Genomic DNA, 19,066 nt, shown 5'->3' with positions numbered 1-19,066 from the left:
TTGACAACTATGAAAATGATGTGAATCATATGCTCTGGCCTTCACAGTCACCAGATCTCAAACCAGCTTAACATGGGAAATGTTGTAGCTCATCATCAAAACACCATCTTTTGGAAGGATTGTGTTCATCCCTGCAGTAGTGTGTATCTAATGGTTATGGACAGGAGGTAGAGGAGGGTGGTTTGGAATGTTTATTTTCAAGCCTTTTCTAGATGTTGAAGATCACATTAAGACAAAAGAAGAAAAGAGGATACTGGAAACAGGTAGGATGGACAGTCCAGTAGAGTTCACCCAATAATCCAAGAAGAAGACAGCAGATGCACGCGGAGCTCCACTGATACACCACCCTAAATCGGTCCATTTTCCGTTCAGAATTCCACCGTTTTTCTAGTCTTTTTGCGCACCACAAACTCACACAGAGAACAAAAAAGTCCTGAATGAGAACATTTTTCTCCAAGTTCTTTTGGCTAGTGGCTTTGTACTTGCAGGTGTGTAGACTGCAGTGTGGACACATTTTGAGTCAATGATTAAAACATTAGTGTAATGTGAAAGGAGATGATTAAAAACGTATGAGACCTGGAAAGTCCCACAAATGCATAAAAAAGTAGTAAATAAAGACACCTATTAGAGCTCCTACTAAAACCTGCAACACCATTATAACAACTACTACTGATAGCACTAACATTAATTCCATAAGTGGTGTTGCTGTCATGCTGCTATACTACTACTACTAGTATTATTACTATGACTGCTACGCCCACTGCTGCAGCTACTGATACCACTACTACTACTAGAAGTCATAATCCTCAAGGGCAGACTTCGAGGTTAAACGGCAGTTCTTATAAACATGTTAATCCCTTATGTGAATAAATAAATGGGATTCTTGATGGCTAACTGAAAGTGTAGTGTTTCTGTTGGTGAACTGACATTGCATTATCACCATCTAGTGGTAGAAATCAGTTGATGTGTTTTGCTGTGACACTGTACAGCACATTACACACCATCCAATCTACAGTGAAACTGTGTGTGTTAGCCCTGCTGTAAGAGAATCACCTGATCCTCGGAGGCAGCAGAAATGCATATACTTTCAGTGATGGAAAATAACTAAATACGTTTACTAAAGTAGGCCTACTGTTCCTAAGTTCAATTTTCATGTACTTTACCTAACCATTTATGGTATGTTAATTTAAATGTCTACTCCACAACATTAGAGAGGCAAATATTGTACTTTCTACTCCACTACATTTATCTGACGGATATAGTTTTTTTTCAATGCAAATCAACTTGTTTCAAACATATTCTCAAATCAATCATTCATTTTTTATAATTCTACTCCAGTGACCTGCCTTATTCTTTCTTGTGTCAGGATACAGACACACCTGGAAACCCCTTTAGCGAGTTGAAATGTTCTCACTGGTTTTTAGGACTCCATTATGTCTATTATATCTGGGGGGTTTTTTGTTGTTATTTACAGCAATATTCAATAATATATAAAGTAGTTAAAATCAGCCCCACTTCACATGTTAATAATAATAACAATATAATGATGTTCTACATTTGTTTTAAAAACAAAAAGAAGTTTAACCATTTACAAAGTGCTTCACAAACATAAACACAGAAAATACACAGTGGAATTACATAATAGAATAAATACATTCCAATAAAGAAGCAGACTAAAAAAAAACATCTAAAAGAAAGGGAAAAAAAAGAATAGAACCAAATTAAAAGTCAGTTTATAAAAACAAGACTTTAAACGCATCAGCAATAATAATCCTGACACTATGAAAGTGTCATTCTTCCTGAGTACTTTAACTTCTTTATACTAGGTACGTTTTGCTGATAATACTTTTGTACTTTTACCCAAATAAAATGATGAATTCAGGACATTTAGTTGGAACAGACGATTTTTTCCATTGTTGTATTTCTACTTTTATTTAAATAGGGATCTTCTTCCACTGCATTTATATATACAGTGCATCCAGAAAGTATTCACAGCGCTTCACTTTTTCCACATTTTATTATGTTACAGCCTTATTCCAAAATGGATTAAATTCATTATTTTCCTCAAAATTCTACAAACAATACCCCATAATGCCAACATGAAAGAAGTTTGTTTGAAATCTTTGCAAATTTATTAAAAAATATAACTGAAAAAATCACATGTATATAAGTATTCACAGCCTTTGCCATGACACTCAAAACTGAGCTCAGGTGCATCCTGTTTCCACTGATCATACTCGAGATGTTTGACTGGAGTCCACCTGTGGTAAACTCAGTAGGCTGGACATGTATGGTCTGTATAAGGTCCCACAGTTAACAGTGCATGTCAGAGCCCAAAACAAGCCATGAAGTCCAAGAACTTGTCTGTAGACCGCCGAGACAGGATTGTATCGAGGCACAGATCACGGGGAAGGGTACAGATACATTTCTGCAGCATTGAAGGTCCCAGTGAGCACAGCGGCCGCCATCATCCGTAAATGGAAGAAGTTTGGAACCACCAGGACTCTTCCCAGAGCCGGCCGCCCGGCCAAACTGAGCGATCGGGGGAGAAGGACCTTAGTCAGGGAGGTGACCAAGAACCCGATGGTCAGTCTGACAGAGCTCCAGCGTTTCTCTTCCAGAAGAACAACCATCTCTGCAGCACTCCACCAATCAGGCCTGTGTGGTGGAGAGGCCAGATGGAAGCCACTCCTCAGTAAAAGGCACATGACCGCCTGGAGTTTGCCAAAAGGCACCTGAAGGACTCTCAGACCATGAGAAACTAAATTCTCTGGTCTGATGAAACTGAGATTGAACTCTTTGGCCTGAATGGCAAGCGTCATGTCTGGAGGAGACCAGGCACTGCTCATCACCTGGCCAATACATACAGTGAAGCATGGCGGTGGCAGCATCATGCTGTGGGGATGTTCTTCAGCAGCAGGAACTGGGAGACTGGTCAGGATCGAGGGAAAGATGAATGCAGCAATGTACAGAGACATCCTTGATGAAAACCTGCTCCAGAGCGCTCTGGACTTCAGACTGGGGCGAAGGTTCATCTTCCCACAGGACAACGACCCTCAGGACACAGCCAAGATAACAAAGGAGTGGCTACGGGACAACTCTGTGAATGTCCCTGAGTGGCCCAGCCAGAGCCCAGACTTGAACCCGACTGAACATCTCTGGAGAGATCTGAACATGGCTGTGCACTGACACTCCCCATCCAACCTGATGGAGCTTGAGAGGTCCTGCAAAGAAGAATAGGAGAAACTGCCCAAAAATAGGCGTGCCAAGCTTGTAGCATCATACTCAAAGACTTGAGGCTGTAGTTGGTGCCAAAGGTGCTTCAACAAAGTATTGAACAAAGGCTGTGAATACTTACAGTGGTGTGCAAAACTGTTTGCCCCCTTCCTGATTTCTCATTTTTTTGCATGTTTGTCACACTTAAATGTTTCAGATCATCAAACAAATTTAAATATTAGTCAAAGATAACACAAGTAAACACAAAATGCAGTTTTCAAATGAAGGTTGTTATTGTTTTGTTATACAAAATGAAGACTTTGGAGTGGCCTAATCAAAGTCCTGACCTGAATCCTATTGAGATGCTGTGGCATGACCTTAAAAAGGCAGTTCATGCTCGAAAACCCTCCGATGTGGCTGAATTACAACAACTCTGCAAAGATGAGTGGGCCAAAATTCCTCCACAGCGCTGTAAAAGACTCATTGCAAGTTATTGCAAAGGCTTGATTGCAGTTGTTGCTGCTAAGGGTGGCCCAAGCAGTTATTAGGTTTATGGGGCAATCACTTTTTCACACAGGGCCATGCAGGTTTGGATTTTATTTCCCTTAATAATAACAACCTTCATTTAAAAACTGCATTTTGTGTTTACTTGTGTTATCTTTGACTAATATTTAAATTTGTTTGATGATCTGAAACATTTAAGTGTGACAAACACTTTTGCACACCACTGTATATACATGTGATTTATTTTTTATTTCTTTCTTTTAATAAATTTGCAAAGATTTCAAACAAACTTCTTTCACTTTGGCATTACAGGGTATTATTTGTAGAATTTTGAGGAAAATGATGAATTTAACCAAATTTGGAATAAGGCTGTAACATAACAAAATGTGGGAAAAGTGAAGCGCTGTGAATACTTTCCGGATTCACTGTACATTATAATCATTTAATTTTGTTTAGGGATCATGATTTATGACAGGCAGGCAGACAAAGCGGCTCTCTGCGGGCCTCACGAAGCAGCTGAAAGGGGAGGAGTTGTCCTGCGCGGTTTGAAGAGCGCCTGACAGCAGAGGATGGCAGTGGGGTGGACATCGCTGTTCGTGTGCAAGTTGTAGATGAAAAGCGGACCTGTGGCGAGTAAAAAAGTGACACCGCTCAACTCTTTCGTGAAAGTCATGCGCCTGTTGATCTGTCTGTCGTCTGCGCTGATTTTCTGCAGAAATGGGAAAGCGACTGGAGAGTTCGCTCCGCCTGGACACTCTCTGCATGTCAATGACGGGAACTTTTCAAAGCGGGATCACATGAAACAAGAGCCCTTTCAGCGCCACCAACAAGGGCTCGATCCCTTGTCAGGTTTGTCGAGGCGTCGCTGTATCACGGGGCGATTTAAACTTAAGTAAAAGTTATTGTTGTGTGCTTGGTATTTAAGATGAAAATTAAATGTCATTGTAGCTGGAGAATAAGGCTTTCTGTTGGTATTTTGACATGTTTCATATTTCTACTCTGTCAGCCATCATATTACAGGTCCTCCTCTAACAGATTAGAGATGTCCTCACAGAGTCGGCCCAGACCATCTGTATCAGGATTTGCTCGCAAATCTACTGATCTGTCCATGAGTAATAAGCGGTGCAGCGGGAGCTCGCTGCTGTCGCCCCATGAGTTACGGTTTCTCCATCTGTCCATTCTAACTGCATCCCCACCAACAAGGCAGCAATGTATCCGTTTTTATGTGCAATATTATAACTCTATATTGGCATTTTAAAGTGATTTGGGGAGTTGGCCAACGTTTTTACTACTTGTCCAGTAAAAGAAAAGTGTTAAACATATGTGTGGGTGCTCAGAAAGCAGAGAGAGGGCCCTTGATATCCTCCCCCCTCTGTCTCATATGATGCAGGCCCTTTTCATGACATGCCTTCTTGTTTACAGCAGAGCAGTGGAGAGGAGCTGAAAGAGGGATGTGTGACCCTGCTCACTTATCAACTGATTCATGACTAATTCATGCTGCTGTAGGAGTACTTTACCATCCGTCATCACATGATGCTCCAGTCTGTTGTTGGCTGAAACACTTGGAAATGTATCCAAGCATGGCTGTTGTCCCTAGTACCACCCCCAGCCCCCCCCCGCCGGCATGCTGTCCTGCCAAACCTTCTCCTCTCAGCCTTCCTGTCCCATCAGTACAGAGTGAACTCTGACTGCCCACTTACCACGTCTACTAAATAAAAAGAGAAAATGTAGAAGTACAAATGTACAAAATCCACCTCCTTTCTTGAAACAGCTGGTCAATTCTCCCATGCTGAGATTAACATCTTCATTGTTGTCAATTCATAATGGGCAAAGCAACAGACTTAAAGATTTAATCGTTTTGCCCCAGGGATTATTGTAATTATTCGACAACAGGACATCAAGTCTGGGTGCCAACCCCTCACCCAGCTCCACCCTAAGCTTGTTTTGTCTCAGTTCAATTTGATATTGCTGACTCGTGCTTGAGGCCGATTTGGCCCACATATCAAAGGGAGCACTTATGTTTTCCCCCATCAGTGGAATGTATGGCCTAATTCCAACACACACACACACAGGCATGTTTGTGGGGAGGGTGAGGGTGAGGGGTTCACCAGAGATAAGTCCCTGTTGGACCATCTGTTTGTGCTGCCTGGTGGTCTCACAGAACTGACAAGTCAACATGTTTGTTCTCCCTGTGAAACTTTGATCACAGTCTATGGTGGAATGATAACAATGTCACGCTGAATCTGCCTGATATGTCAGCTAAAGACAATTTCAATGCTTTTAACCACAAACATAATTGTAACTTACCACTCTGTATTTACTGTCTTCATTTCTGGGGAAAGTAGCTTTGTGATGTAATGTTTAATCAGTGGAAATATTATTCCTCATGCTACAAATTAAAGTTTGCACATTAAAAAAAATGCATTTCCACTGAAGTGTGTTCAGTGTATTCAGACGCTTTCTTTTTTCAATGTGCAACAGTGCTAGTATGTGCCCAGTAATAACAGTATTCAAGCCGCATCACATGCAACATGGGATCTATTTCTCGTCTGCCTCAGTGGCCTCGGACAGCCCATTTCAATCTACTTCACAAACCTCTTTGTGGCGTGGTTCAGTTCACCAAATGGGGAGATTATAGTAATCTGGCATGAAACACCTCCACTTCAGATGTAGTGACCCCCTTCTGTTACGTTTGGCAACTAAGGCAGTACTCAGAAAGTGGCTGCCTCACCCAAAACAAGCATCCTCTTGTCCGTCTGCACTGGTGTGCGCATCCCAGTGGGTTGCCACTAACACTGCCAAATGTAGATGTTTGTTTCATATTGTGGCTGAAAACGCAGGCACTCCTGGCAGCTCCAGGCATTTGTCTGCTTTTGATCGAATGGAATGGTTGGGGGGCAATGATATGGGATGATCTGGTTATCTGGTTTTGGCAATATTTTGAAATATTGTAAAAGCTGGAAGCATAAGGCATGGCTTCATGAGTTTTCAGTAAAGCTTTGGTAGATTTTTTAGCAGCAGGATTATGTGCAATCAGACCAGCAGCAAATTCAACCACTGCTACCGTCAGCATCAAATCGTCACCATTAGAGAAAGATACTTACGACATTACGACTGGTGAGATTGCTGTTATAGCGATTTTGCAGCATTTAGTTACTGATAAAAATTGCGATGAGGACCTTTTTTATGGCCTCCTAGCACAAAATAACTATGCTATACTGTAACTGTGGAGGGTTCATGATGAGCTGGTTTATGGCTCCCAAAACTCACTTTCTGGCCCAGCCTGCATAGGAACAGTACAGTTCAGTAGAGAATATTTATAGCAGGGCAGTAGGTGAAGGAAGATACCTTGGCACTGGCCAGTGCTAGCAGAGTTTTGCAGCTGTACGCAGTACTCTTGGTACGAGCAGTTTCTTTGAAGCATTGTCCAGTAGTTGTTAAGGGGCACTCGTGCTCAAATCTTCCTGCCGGTCTGTGTAATCATACGTTTGATATTTTTAGTCATAAATGCACTCTTCTCATGCTATTGCCCCCTTGACAGTTGTCCACAGCTTGACGTTCACCTGCAGGTTTTTGGAACGCAAAACTTGACTTTGAAAAATTTGCAATTTTAAGCTGCATTAATTGATTGTTTTTGGCCACATGGGGGTAGCAGAATAAGCTGTGACATATCATCACTTTGTAGTGTTGTTATGGTGAACATGTTAGCACACAGTTGCCTATTCACATGTCTAACATTAGCATTAATTTGGAGTCGTGTGCCTGGCCACCCAATAAATGTAAGAATAGTATTCACTCGACTTTTAGCTCACTTTTATTCTCCACCAAATCCTGATGGGAATATCTAGCTCTTTAGTGGGTCAGTGCTCCTCCATGTTCCCTAGCTAGTTGATTAACTTTGTCTGTCATGGTGCTGGGCAGGTAGCATACAGTCTGTTTATCATAGCTTTTTTTCTGCTAAAAACGCTACCTGCTGTGGCTAAAAACAGGCTTGATGAGAGCAGAGAGTTAGACTGAACCAAACAAGTTGCTAAAGAGGCTAATATGCTCTGTAGAGCTGAGAAATGCAGAGTTGGTGATAATTCTCTGTGGGTTTGTCACTTTGAGCAACACTTTTCACATTACACATTGTCATTTGTTAATATAAAAATATTTATTCGTGCAGCTTTAATGCATTGTGTGCATCCCTCAGGCATTTATCCTTCCTGGGATAGGCTTATCTGCATGACCACCATTTATTTATATGTGCACCTAGTGATGTAGTACTGAGCATTCCTTCATTGTTATGCAACACTATACCTCTGAGAAATAAAGTATTGTTGTCATGAAGTTAATATTGAGTGTTGGCGCACAGTGTGAAAGTGGCTAATTGAGTTTGTGGATAAGCTGTCACATTATCAGTAGGCCCTGAATGGGATTCTCTAGGAGCTACCTGAAAAGATGTAATAATTAGGGCTCCCTCATGAGAATCCCATTACTGGAAATACGTACTGTCTGCATGCTGATGTAGCATAATGTTGTCTTGAATGCACGCCTTACTGTACTAATGGTTAATTTTGCCATTTGTATTTGTGTCCACCTCTGTGAAATCTGCTGGGATTAATTGACTGATATCCTTGAGGGATTCTGCAAATTACTCTTCCTGTTTTGTTGTCAATGAGGCCCCGTCTACGTTAATTGGAAATGCAGCTAACTCCACTCAATTAAAGCATCAAAGAATATGGTCGTTCTGCATAAAAAGAGGGTGGACAAAATAACTGCAACAACAATAACTCAACTGTAAATTGTTGTTTTGTTTTGTTATTTTTTCCCCAGGTTCTGCCTTTAACCTAAAGGTCCAGGTCAGCGACATGCTGAGTCGTCAGTACCTGAGCCAGGCAGTGGTGGAGGTCTACATCAACTACACCAGGACCAACACAGCTCTTACTGGGGAGGACGGTGGTGTTTTACTTCATGTACCTTACCGAACTGAGACGCCAATCACAATTGTGGCCAGCAAGGAAGGCTACATTTGCACACTGCTGCCTTGTAAAACCAATAGAATGCCAAGTAAGACATTTAATTTGTGTATGTGCTTAGTGTGGATGTTGTTTAGCTGAATGAGCTTCATCAAATGGATACAAATAAGAAATGCAGCTTTGTTTTTTATTCATTAGTGGGTCTGATGTATGTTTGTTTGACACACAAAGTCATGTGTATCTGTCAGTGCATCTGCACTCTAGATAGCAGGGTTTTTTTTGTTTTGTTTTTTAAATCAGGACACTTCAAATAACGCAATGGCAGAAAGTACTGAGCATCATTTACTTCAAAACTTTCTTCTTGTCATTGCAATACCAATTTTTGCTCCACCCCACTGCATTTGACACTTAATTAGGCGCAGCACCCAGGCAAAACTCTTTGGGATCATTTTATGACCCACATCTGGAGCGTGTCTCATCCGCCATCTACAGTGCTATGCATTTCTAATAACAGCATATAACTGAATCTTGAATCCGGAGCTATTGTTTTTGTTGTAAAAGCTTAGACAAGCCCTTGCCAGAAAAATGAATTCTCCCATTTCTTGCCCCTGTGTAAGGTTAAATGTCACACTGCCATCTAGTGGAAAAACTGTTTTTAATTTTTAAAGGAAGTACTCAGTGCTAATTTTGCATCTTTCCCCTTCCTCTTTTATCATTGCTGCAGTATTTTCATCCGTGACCATGTCACTACTTGGTCTGAGTCAGGGGAACATCTGGCTCTTTGATGATTCTGTCCTGATCACTGGCAAAACATCTGGTACTGTATATATTGTTAAAGTCACACAAGCATTAGTTTAAGTATATTAGCACAAGATAGCTGCACTAAAGGAAAAAACACATTAAAATCACATTTTCAGCTGTTATTTATCACTTTTTTTTATTTGTAGATGCTTCGTTGCAGCCCATTGTCCAGTTTCCCAAGGGCCTGCTGAACCTGACAGACAGCAGTAATGTCACCTCTGTTAAAGCCTACCTGACTGTTCCCAAGCTGTCGTCAGAGGAGGGCAGCTTTCTTAACACTGTGGGCATCATGAGCAGTAAATCAGGTAGATAAGTGTGTTGCAGTACTGAAAACAATACCTTTTAGGTCATAGTGTATTTTTTATTTTGTGAGTGATTTGACTTTTTTCCAGAAAACTGACACAAAGCACTATTTCCAGTATTAGTATTTCCAGTCCATCTGAAATTTGAAAGTTGCATTGCAGATTCTAGATGATAAAAGGAACTGCAAGTTGTGAAGTAAAAACCCATTGTATGTAAGATGTGGATTTGCTCTGTGGTGCCATCTAGTGGTAGTATCAAAAAAGACACTGTGGTAGACAGAAATGCAGACTGATAGAGATAAATGGGCTAAAAGCAGCACATATTCTGCACCACTTTTCATTTTCTACCAATAAAAAAATACATATGCCGTCAGAGGCTGTAATAAACTAATTCAAACCGAACCATTTAGCTAAGCTGTATATTTATGAACATTTCATTTAAGACAATTTTTTATCCAAGAAAAGATCAATTGAATTAGCCTAGTCCACATATTCTCTCAAGCATTACCTCCCCTGTTTTTCAAGGATACGTCAGTGTGGAGCTGAGTCCGGTGGCGGCTGTTAGTGTGCAGCTTTTCTCAGGAGACACAGAGTTACATGTGAGCGGGCCCATACGCATCAGCCTCAGCATTCCTGACAGCCGTGCACTTCAGAGTTCAAATGTTGTTCCAGCATGGTTCTTTAACCGGACGACTGGTGAGTCGAAGTCACAGTCATGCACAGATTTTGATCTTAGAGCACTCAGGAGAGACAGTGAGGATGATGTTATGGCATCTACTTGGAAATGTAGCTTAATATAGGGGGCTCACTTGTAAATGGTACACCTTTCCATCAATGAAATAAACCATTAACATAACAGGTCGGGTAAGAGTTTAATATCAACATGTTTACCTGTTGAGGTAGTTTAAGAATATCAATGAGATCATTGAAACTTTGAGTTTGAAAAAAAAAAGGATAACCTACAATTAACAACCCAGTCACAAATATGGTTATTAACTATGGTGCTAGATCTAAAAAAGCAAAGAGTATCAAAAAGGCCTTAGGTGATTATTGCAAATGGTGTAATGGGCTAAAATACACAACACATTAGCCAAATAATCCTTATCACTGTCATAAAAATAAATTATACATTGAGTCAGGTCAGTTGAATAAACTTTAACAGCTTGCCTGGCACTCTCTGACTTTTACCAAACCTCACTCATTAGTTTCAATGTTATATGCATTTTCAATATTGCTGAAAGCTATAGCTTAGTGGTTCATTTCTAGTTATTTCAGTTAAATACTGTATCAAGCCATGAGTGAAGATTAATATGAATATAATTAACATTATATTATTATCATAGGGAGATGTGTCTTGACTCCACATCTGCAGGGGAGAGTTTAACCTAAATGCAGAGCTCATGTCTTATTAGTGTCATGAACTTGTCTCAGTTAGATGCCCCTAAGGAGAAGTTCTATTATAAGACCTATCTGTTCAGACTGGATAAGAAGGCAAGCTTTACCTTGAGTTCAGTTCATCGTGTATCTGCTGCCTCATTAACTGTGTTTTACTCATTTATTAATCGCCCAGAGGAGCAACTATGTAAAGTGAAGTTCATCCTCCACAAATAATACAGTAGCTGTAGTATTCATTTCAGAACCCTCCTCATCAACACAGACTGTCTAACCTGATTGTGGTAGTTGTGGGAAATTTAAGACAATTTTATACAAGCAATACTGATGTGTTTGTTTTGCTGTTGGTTTTAGGTGGATGGATGAGGAAGGGACTAGGGACGGTGGTGTCAGTGGAAGGAAAGCTCGTGTGGACATTCACAGCTCCTCACCTTGGTTACTGGATAGCAGCACCTCTGTCATCCACCAGAGGCAAGTGCAAGTACCCTAAAAATACTGTAACTGGAATACAGTGTTCTATATTTGTTGATGCTACCATCCTCGGCTTGTTCAGCAGTAAGGTGGAAATGGCATGGTAATCAATAAAGCTTTATTGAATGACAAGATGAGACGTGATTTTGTGACGGTTGTTGTAAACCTACTGTATAATGCCATTGTTCTGATTGTGGCAGTTCAATTTTTTGAACCTTGGAAGCAGATGAAAAAATGAATTAATTTTCATAATCCATTGATTATTGACCTTTTATTAAATGGCAAACATTTTAGATACAAAATGCAACTTGTTCATTTTCATCTACAGTGATTTTTGCATGAATGTTTTATATCTCATCCAGACTTCTTCTTCGGCCCATCTATATGCTTTAGGTTTCTTTGGACTTGCCATCCCCACTGACTTCATCTTGCGCCATTCGTCTGTCCTGATGGTTATCCTCGGAGGAATGCTTGTTATTGTCATCTGTCTTCTGTTTGGGTTATTGTTTTATCGCAGGTAACAGAGGTTTTCATCGCATACCAGTCCATATATACTAAAAGTTGATGTGATTACTCAGAATAACATTTAAAGATGCACTTACTGGTTTTGTTGCAATCTCAAAATGTCTTCCCAGCATACTGGGAAGGCAAATCAAGCATATCTCAAAAGATATCTTCAACTTTTTAAAACTATGCTTCATTTTAAGGTGCTTAAAACAATACTCCACCAAAAATACTTTTGAGTATCAACGCTTCAATATCACTGCAATATCAGTAAAATACATACTGATTACGAAAGCGAATGCACTATTTGATCATTTGAATGTGTTTATGTCTGGAGTCCTACTGTGTAATCATGAGGTGTATGCAGGATGAGCTTTCACTAGCCTGGCACTGCTTGAGGCAAATGTTCTGTCTTGTCTACAGAAGTTCGCCCAGTGAAAGTAAAACAAAGAAGACCCTACCAGTGATGAGGAAAGACCAAACCACCTCCACATGTGATGATGAAGGGGACTCCTCTCATCCGCGGGATGGACTGCACCAATCATTCACAGGAAGGGGGGATAATCGGCACAATGCCTCCGTTATGTATATGCACAATGGCAATGTAATAGCCAACCCCAATGCTGTGGCCATTACGTTGGAGTGTAACGAACTGGTGGAGCTTAACACTGACATGAATGATCAGATGTGTTTGCATAAAACTACAGAGCAGATCAGAGTTCCGGCCTCCCTGACAGAGAACTTGTTTCTCTACAACCAGCCTGTTGCCATTCTTCACGCTCCAGCGTTCTTCCACTTGGAGGAGCAGCCAGAGCAGCCCCAGTGGAGCAGGCCGGCCACTCTTCCCCGCGCAGGGGCTTCGAACAGTGCTGCCACCGAGCCGCTGAGTAAAGACAGCTTCACCCAGACTCTACCAAAAGGTCCATCTGCCACCCAGAACCAGGCAGTAGAAACTGAGGACCAGCTTAGGGCACTCGAGGGCTCTCAGGCAGTGACCTCCACCAACACATCCAGGGGTCACTTCAGCCTCCCAGAGTCAGTGTCGGTCCCTGGAACATTAAATAAAATCGTGGACAGCAGACACTCGGTGCATGCCTTGGGAGAACTTTCGAAAATCCCCTCACTTCAGCGTCCTCGCGCCTGGTTTGTATCACTGGAGGGCAAACCTGCAGCTGAGATCCATTACGCTGTGTCAGAGCAGCAGAGGAGGCGAATGCCAGTTGAGAGTCGAGAAACCAGCTTAGACTCAGGAGTGGACATGAGCGAACTGAACCAGACGTCTGGGAGGAGGGCTGTAACTCTGGAGCGCAATGCTACTTTTGTCAAAAGCACATCCGGCAGTAAACATGCACCTCCACAGTAAAAACTTTTAACGCCTCCATGCTCCACTTCTGTCTATGACAGGTGACTTATTTACCTCATTGCTTCATTTATTACATATTAATGTCAAAACGCCAGACCAAGTTGGGGGTACAGGCCCATTTCCACCATCAGATTCCACACAGTCCGCGTTGCAACTGTTGTGCATGTACAAAAGTGTAAGCAGTCCAAAGCAGAGCATGTGGACTTAGATCCCAAATAAGTGTCACACACTTGTTGCTTTTTACCACTAGAACCGCCTAAGGGGAACATTTACTGTCTTATCTCTCATCTCCTGCCTCAGGCGGTTGTAATTAGAAATATAAAATTTTGCAAAGTGTCAAACAAAAACATTTCATACTGATCATGTTCATACTTCCAGTTGCCCTATTTGTCCACCGCCAATGTGACAAAGACAGCAGTGTGATTGGGATCAATGACCAGAGGTCAAACACTGCCATAATAATAATAGACAGACTACCATGGCTAACTTAACATGACTGGATGTTTGTTATTTTAACAATGTCGTTTGATTTGTATTTGTGCATGTTTCTGTGTATACTGTCATGAAGTGAATCATTTCATTATATTTTAATACAAAAAATCTGACCTTGGCCTTTTTAGTAGCGTACTATATGCAATATGCAAACTATGCTGTGTAAGTGCTATTTGCTACTTGTTTATTATTATAGTCAAAATACAAGTGACCACAGATGAGTCACTTCCTCTTTCCAAATACAGGACAGCAATTGAAACTGAATTGTAGTAATCATCATTATTAATGTTGATATTACCTGAGCAGCTCTGGGGTTCAGTAATTGGTGGTTCCTATTTTATGCTGTAGAGAAAGGGAATGTCTGCTGACGGCTCACGACTTTGTTTTATTGATTTCATTAAGCGTTGAATATGAAGGCCTATTGCTCAATATTTGTAAGAAAATTAATTTTCATTTTCTGAAAAGAAAAAGAAAAAGAATTCATTCATACTGTATCTTGTTCCATTATACCTATCTGTAGTTTAAGTTTGGGGGCTGCAGGCTACCTACTGCATACACTGAACATCGGTTAGCAGCTTGAGGAGGCTTTAGGCTCGAACGGAAAGTTCAAGTTCAAATCACGGAGTTCATTCAGTGTTCAAACTAAAAGCTGACACGTGACAGCGTTAGGCCCCGGTCTGCCTCCATACTGCTGGAGGATAGCGCGCTCTCCGCTGCACTGTGCGCCACACGGGCCGGGTGAGACACCGAGGAAGTGAACGCAGGAAGCAGCGAGCTTTTTGGTTTCTGTCGACTACAAGCAGGAAACGCTTGTATTTCATCTTTAGATCCATTTTTATACCTGCAGTTTTTCTTCAACTACAGTGCGATAAGTCACCAAATAAAGGTAGGATATGTGCGCTTTGTTGGGCTGTAACGAGACTCGCCAGATGTGGGTCTAGTTTACCTGCTGAAGTACGCAGTTGTCATGTTCGTCTACTGGTGATTTAACATTCCTGCTTGCATATGCACGCAAGGAAATGTTTAATTTGACTGTATAAGCAGTACTGTGTAAACGTTTTAGTCACTTATCATTTCAAGTTAACAAGGTATTTATGCAAGCAGTGGGTAAGCGCGTAAAAGTGTTGATTATTTTCTTATCTGGGCTACTACGTGGAGAAAACTCCACACACATTGATACAATTAAAAGGTAAAAGCATAAAAACAAGCTTTGTACTAGCAGTATTTTCTTACATGATGCTATATGACCTATCTTCTGACAGCCCCTTGCTGTCTAATGTCTAATTCCCTGTCCAGTAACTTTACAGAATTTCCCAGAAGTGGCCTTAGGCGTTTTCATTATGTGATTAAACAAAACATATTCACTTTCGATTCTGGAGCAGGAGAGAGCCAACAAATATACATTAGGTCATGTCTGTTCCTGTCTGTTAAGTACCTTGTGCACTGTTTCCTGTCTCATTGCAGATCATGGACAAGCTGAAGTCACAGCAGGACAAACTTTGTAAGTTGCTTTCCAGTGACCCTGATTACATCCTACAGGACTGTGGGGACATTTTATCTATGAATGAATTCCGAGAGGTAGGAAAGCAAAGCAGTGCGTTAGACAAGACGAGACTGCTTTTGAAAATAATCATTCAAAAGGGAGGAGATACCTGTCAGAGATTCTTTGAGATTCTGATAAAGCATCAAGCACATTACCACCAATTGCCACAGCTTCTCCAGCCTAACACTGCAGGTAAAGATCCGCCTGTAAAACTCCTGTATACGGCTCTTGTCTGTACTGTAAGTGAGCTTCAACATGCATTTGGGTTCAATTAAGCCAGAGTTGCAAGTTTCTCTTTTTTGCAGATTGTAATAAATGTGTCTGAAAGACACACAGGTTGTGATGATTGTCATCAATATTTACAGGGTCGTCCACTCCGACAGTGTTTGCTGATCGTAACAGTGTTGTTACTGTCAGAGAAATAACAAATATGAAAGGAAAGTCATTCAGCATGAAAATTGAAACAGTGAGTGACTCAGGAAGCAGTCCATCTGGTGAGCATTCATATTTCTTAAGTATTCCCTCCAGTATTAAAGCATAAAATGAAAGTTGTAAAATAAATTGCTGTGCTTCTTGTTTCAAAAGGAAAACTTTTACATTATTTTGGTGTGAGCATTTTGAAAAGTATTTTGAAGTTTGTTTTGTACATACTTGTTTTTTCCTTGTTCAGGGAATGTTGTTGGACATGTTCCCCAAGCAGATTACACTGCAGTAGGAAACAGTGTCGTATGTGCAGATAAAATATCTGGTATCAACACTGACGGTGATATTGATTTGTCAGTGTGTGTGAAAACATCACAAGTACGTGCAGGTAACATTTTGCTTTCTGTCAGTCATCAATCTAAGCATTTAACAATAAGACAACTTCAGCAAGTCCTAACACTGCTCTCCTCTCCCCAGGAACAGTAGATGAGACACTGCCTTCCTCTCAGGTACAGTGCATACACACACCCTCACAGAGTAAGATGCACTTTGATGGGTTTGGTTTCGTGGGAATTTTTCTAATCACCTAGAGTGAGACAAACTCAAGGATGCCTTTTAGTAAAGACTCAGTAAAGGCAGGTTTGGACCCAAAAGCATGGCGATTAGGCAAACAGGCAGGAGTCTAAAGCTCAGGCAGAGATTTGTTCAGGCAGAGAGTCAAGCAGGCAGGTAACAGGCAGGCAGGCAAAATGGCTGGAACAAATAAAACAATCTGACAGGGAACAGGTGAAAATTTGCTGGTATATACACTGCAGGGCTGATGAGGGAAGTGGGAACAGGTGAACAGGTGGGTGAGGCAGTCAGGTGATGGGGAGTGGCAGGAACAGGTTACTGCAGTTCAGGAGGGAGCGGCACGGTCTGAAATGATAGGAGAGTTAAGGCCTTTCTCATTTTGTACCTCCTTGATTCCTCTCCCTGCGTCGTAGTCTGACGTAGTTTGCACTTGTAAACATCATGCCAGTTAAATTGGGTGTAGCTGATAAAAACATAATTAATATCAAGGTGAAATGTCATTAAGGAATGCGGTTAGAACAGCGCACCATAGCTCCTCCGGCAAGCCCCCTCTCTCCTCAGGTTGCGCCCTTAGGAGCCCTTAGTATTGCAGGGATACGAGCAGAGAAAATAATGATACGAATCAAGCTGGTGTTGTGACAGACTAGCCCGGTAGTGGAAAAAGAAAATGACTCCAATTCAGATGAATACTTTGCACTTGTTAGCCTATATTTAAAGGAATAGTATGACACTTTGTTGCTCCCGGCCAAGAAATAGTCCGGCACATAACTCACTGTAACACTCGTAGAAAAGGTTTCAGTCGTAGTCATCTGGACACTGTTTTCAGAATCAAGACGTTTCGGCTCCCATCCGGAAGTCATTCTCAATTGTGAAAAAATTGGACGGGAACTGGAAATTTAAGCTACTCTGAGTTACATGTAACTCAGAGTCTTGATTCTGAAAACAGTGTCCAGATGACTACGACTGAAACCTTTTCTACGATTGAACACTCCTGGACGAATGAGGGACTACACCGTCTCACCGTAACACTGCAACTTGTCATTTTTACACTTTGGTTTTTGAAGGGATTAAACAAACAAGATATAATGTTAATTATAATAATGTTAACAGACAGATATGAGCAAGGCGGCAAACTCAAGTGGGTAGAAAAAGGTGACAGTATCCTTGAGCCAACAATAATGAACCCCAAATTGCTCCTGATATGTGTATTTGAAAAAGTGTAAGTCTCTTTAGACAAAAGCGTCTTAACAAACAGGGTCACATGTAGGTCTACGTACAAAATCAGATACAGGTCATTCAAGGATGTGCTGCTGAAAGCCTGGAGTTAGAGCGTCTTTGGAGAAGTTTAACGCTGTGTTTCACTACTTTTGAGCAATGCTATCCATCAAATTTCTATACCAGCTTATGCTGTTCAGGGTCATAGCGAGCTGAAGCTTACCGCAGCATACAAGGGCAGAGAGGGGAGTACATGCTGGACAGGTTGCCAGCGACAGGGCAAAGTTACACATTCACACCCAGGCAGACATTGAGAAAACAGGCAAGCTCCACATGCACACCTACAAACCACATGCTGAAACATGAAAATGGTGTCCAAGACTTTGTCCCACAGTAGCAACAAGTAAAATTTCCAAAAAGTGAATGAACCATTTCATAAAAAACAAACAAACACATTCTTTCATTTAGGAATGATAAACAAACCCTGCTGTCTTTTACAGGGCCCTGCTGTGAAGATGATCATTGAGCACAAGGTGGAGCTGATTGACTGCCTGAGGGCGGATCACTCCTTCATTCTGCAGCATGTGCATGCCAAACATATCGTCACAGACAGACAATATCAGCAAATTAAGCATATTTCACTGCCAGAAAAATCAGTGACTGACCTGATCGATCAGGTGATTGGTAAAGGTCAAGAATCCTGCTCTCTTTTTCTTCAAGTTCTCCAGGAGCCTGATGTTCTCAGGACCTTTCCACAGCTCAGACAAATTACAAACAAATGGAGCTAAGCAATAGTAGAAGCAATGTCTAAGCTAGTAATTGTGCTGCAATTAAAAAACAGAGAATTGTAGGCTAGATGTGGAGAAATTGGCTGTGAAGATATGATGAATACATTACTTTATGTAATTATGTAATAATGTACTTTATATTGTAACATCATATTTTCTAATGAAAATAAAACATTTTAAATCCATCCTCCTTCTCTTTTCTTTTTTAGATGCACATGGAAAGGATCACACCCAATTGTGTTTTCCTTTGAAGGGTTATAACTACCAACTGGAAAGGGTAGTGTTATCTTATGAAAATCACATTTTGCAATTATGGAAAAATAAAAATCCTAGTTTTCTGATTGAGTTGCTCAGTTAAATAATCATCTCTTATCTGTCATTGGGAGACATTAGTAAATGTTGATAGATTCGGACTGTATTCTCCTTGAATGGACTAATGCACGTTATGTAGTTCAAAAGCATGCTGCTGCACATAATCTACCAAGCCACAAGAGGTCACAATTGTAACACAATACTCTTAG

The 19,066-nt window shown here is 41.0% G+C and overlaps 1 protein-coding gene across 2 annotated transcripts; it reads left to right on the top strand.

Moving 5' to 3' along the window:
• The first annotated feature begins 4,257 nt into the window (after positions 1-4,257).
• LOC122885732 (protein FAM171B-like) lies at positions 4,258-18,730 on the top strand. Of its 2 annotated transcripts, none has more exons than XM_044217261.1 (13): positions 4,258-4,569; positions 8,536-8,769; positions 9,403-9,495; positions 9,626-9,784; positions 10,307-10,477; positions 11,528-11,644; positions 12,038-12,161; positions 12,572-14,889; positions 15,468-15,738; positions 15,912-16,040; positions 16,217-16,347; positions 16,447-16,478; positions 18,258-18,730. In XM_044217261.1, the coding sequence occupies exons 1-8, from the start codon at positions 4,332-4,334 to the stop codon at positions 13,509-13,511; spliced, it is 2,076 nt and encodes a 691-aa protein (XP_044073196.1). In that variant the 5' UTR covers positions 4,258-4,331; the 3' UTR covers positions 13,512-14,889; positions 15,468-15,738; positions 15,912-16,040; positions 16,217-16,347; positions 16,447-16,478; positions 18,258-18,730. The 2 variants fall into 2 exon arrangements, with proteins under 2 accessions (XP_044073196.1, XP_044073195.1); XM_044217260.1 differs by having other exon boundaries at positions 16,217-16,357.
• Positions 18,731-19,066: the final 336 nt, after the last annotated feature.

Source organism: Siniperca chuatsi, linkage group LG12 (genome assembly GCF_020085105.1).
Source record: "Siniperca chuatsi isolate FFG_IHB_CAS linkage group LG12, ASM2008510v1, whole genome shotgun sequence".
Lineage (NCBI taxonomy): Eukaryota > Metazoa > Chordata > Actinopteri > Centrarchiformes > Sinipercidae > Siniperca > Siniperca chuatsi.
The sequence above is the reverse complement of the archived record's forward strand: the minus strand, read 5'-3'. Positions and strand labels throughout refer to the sequence as shown.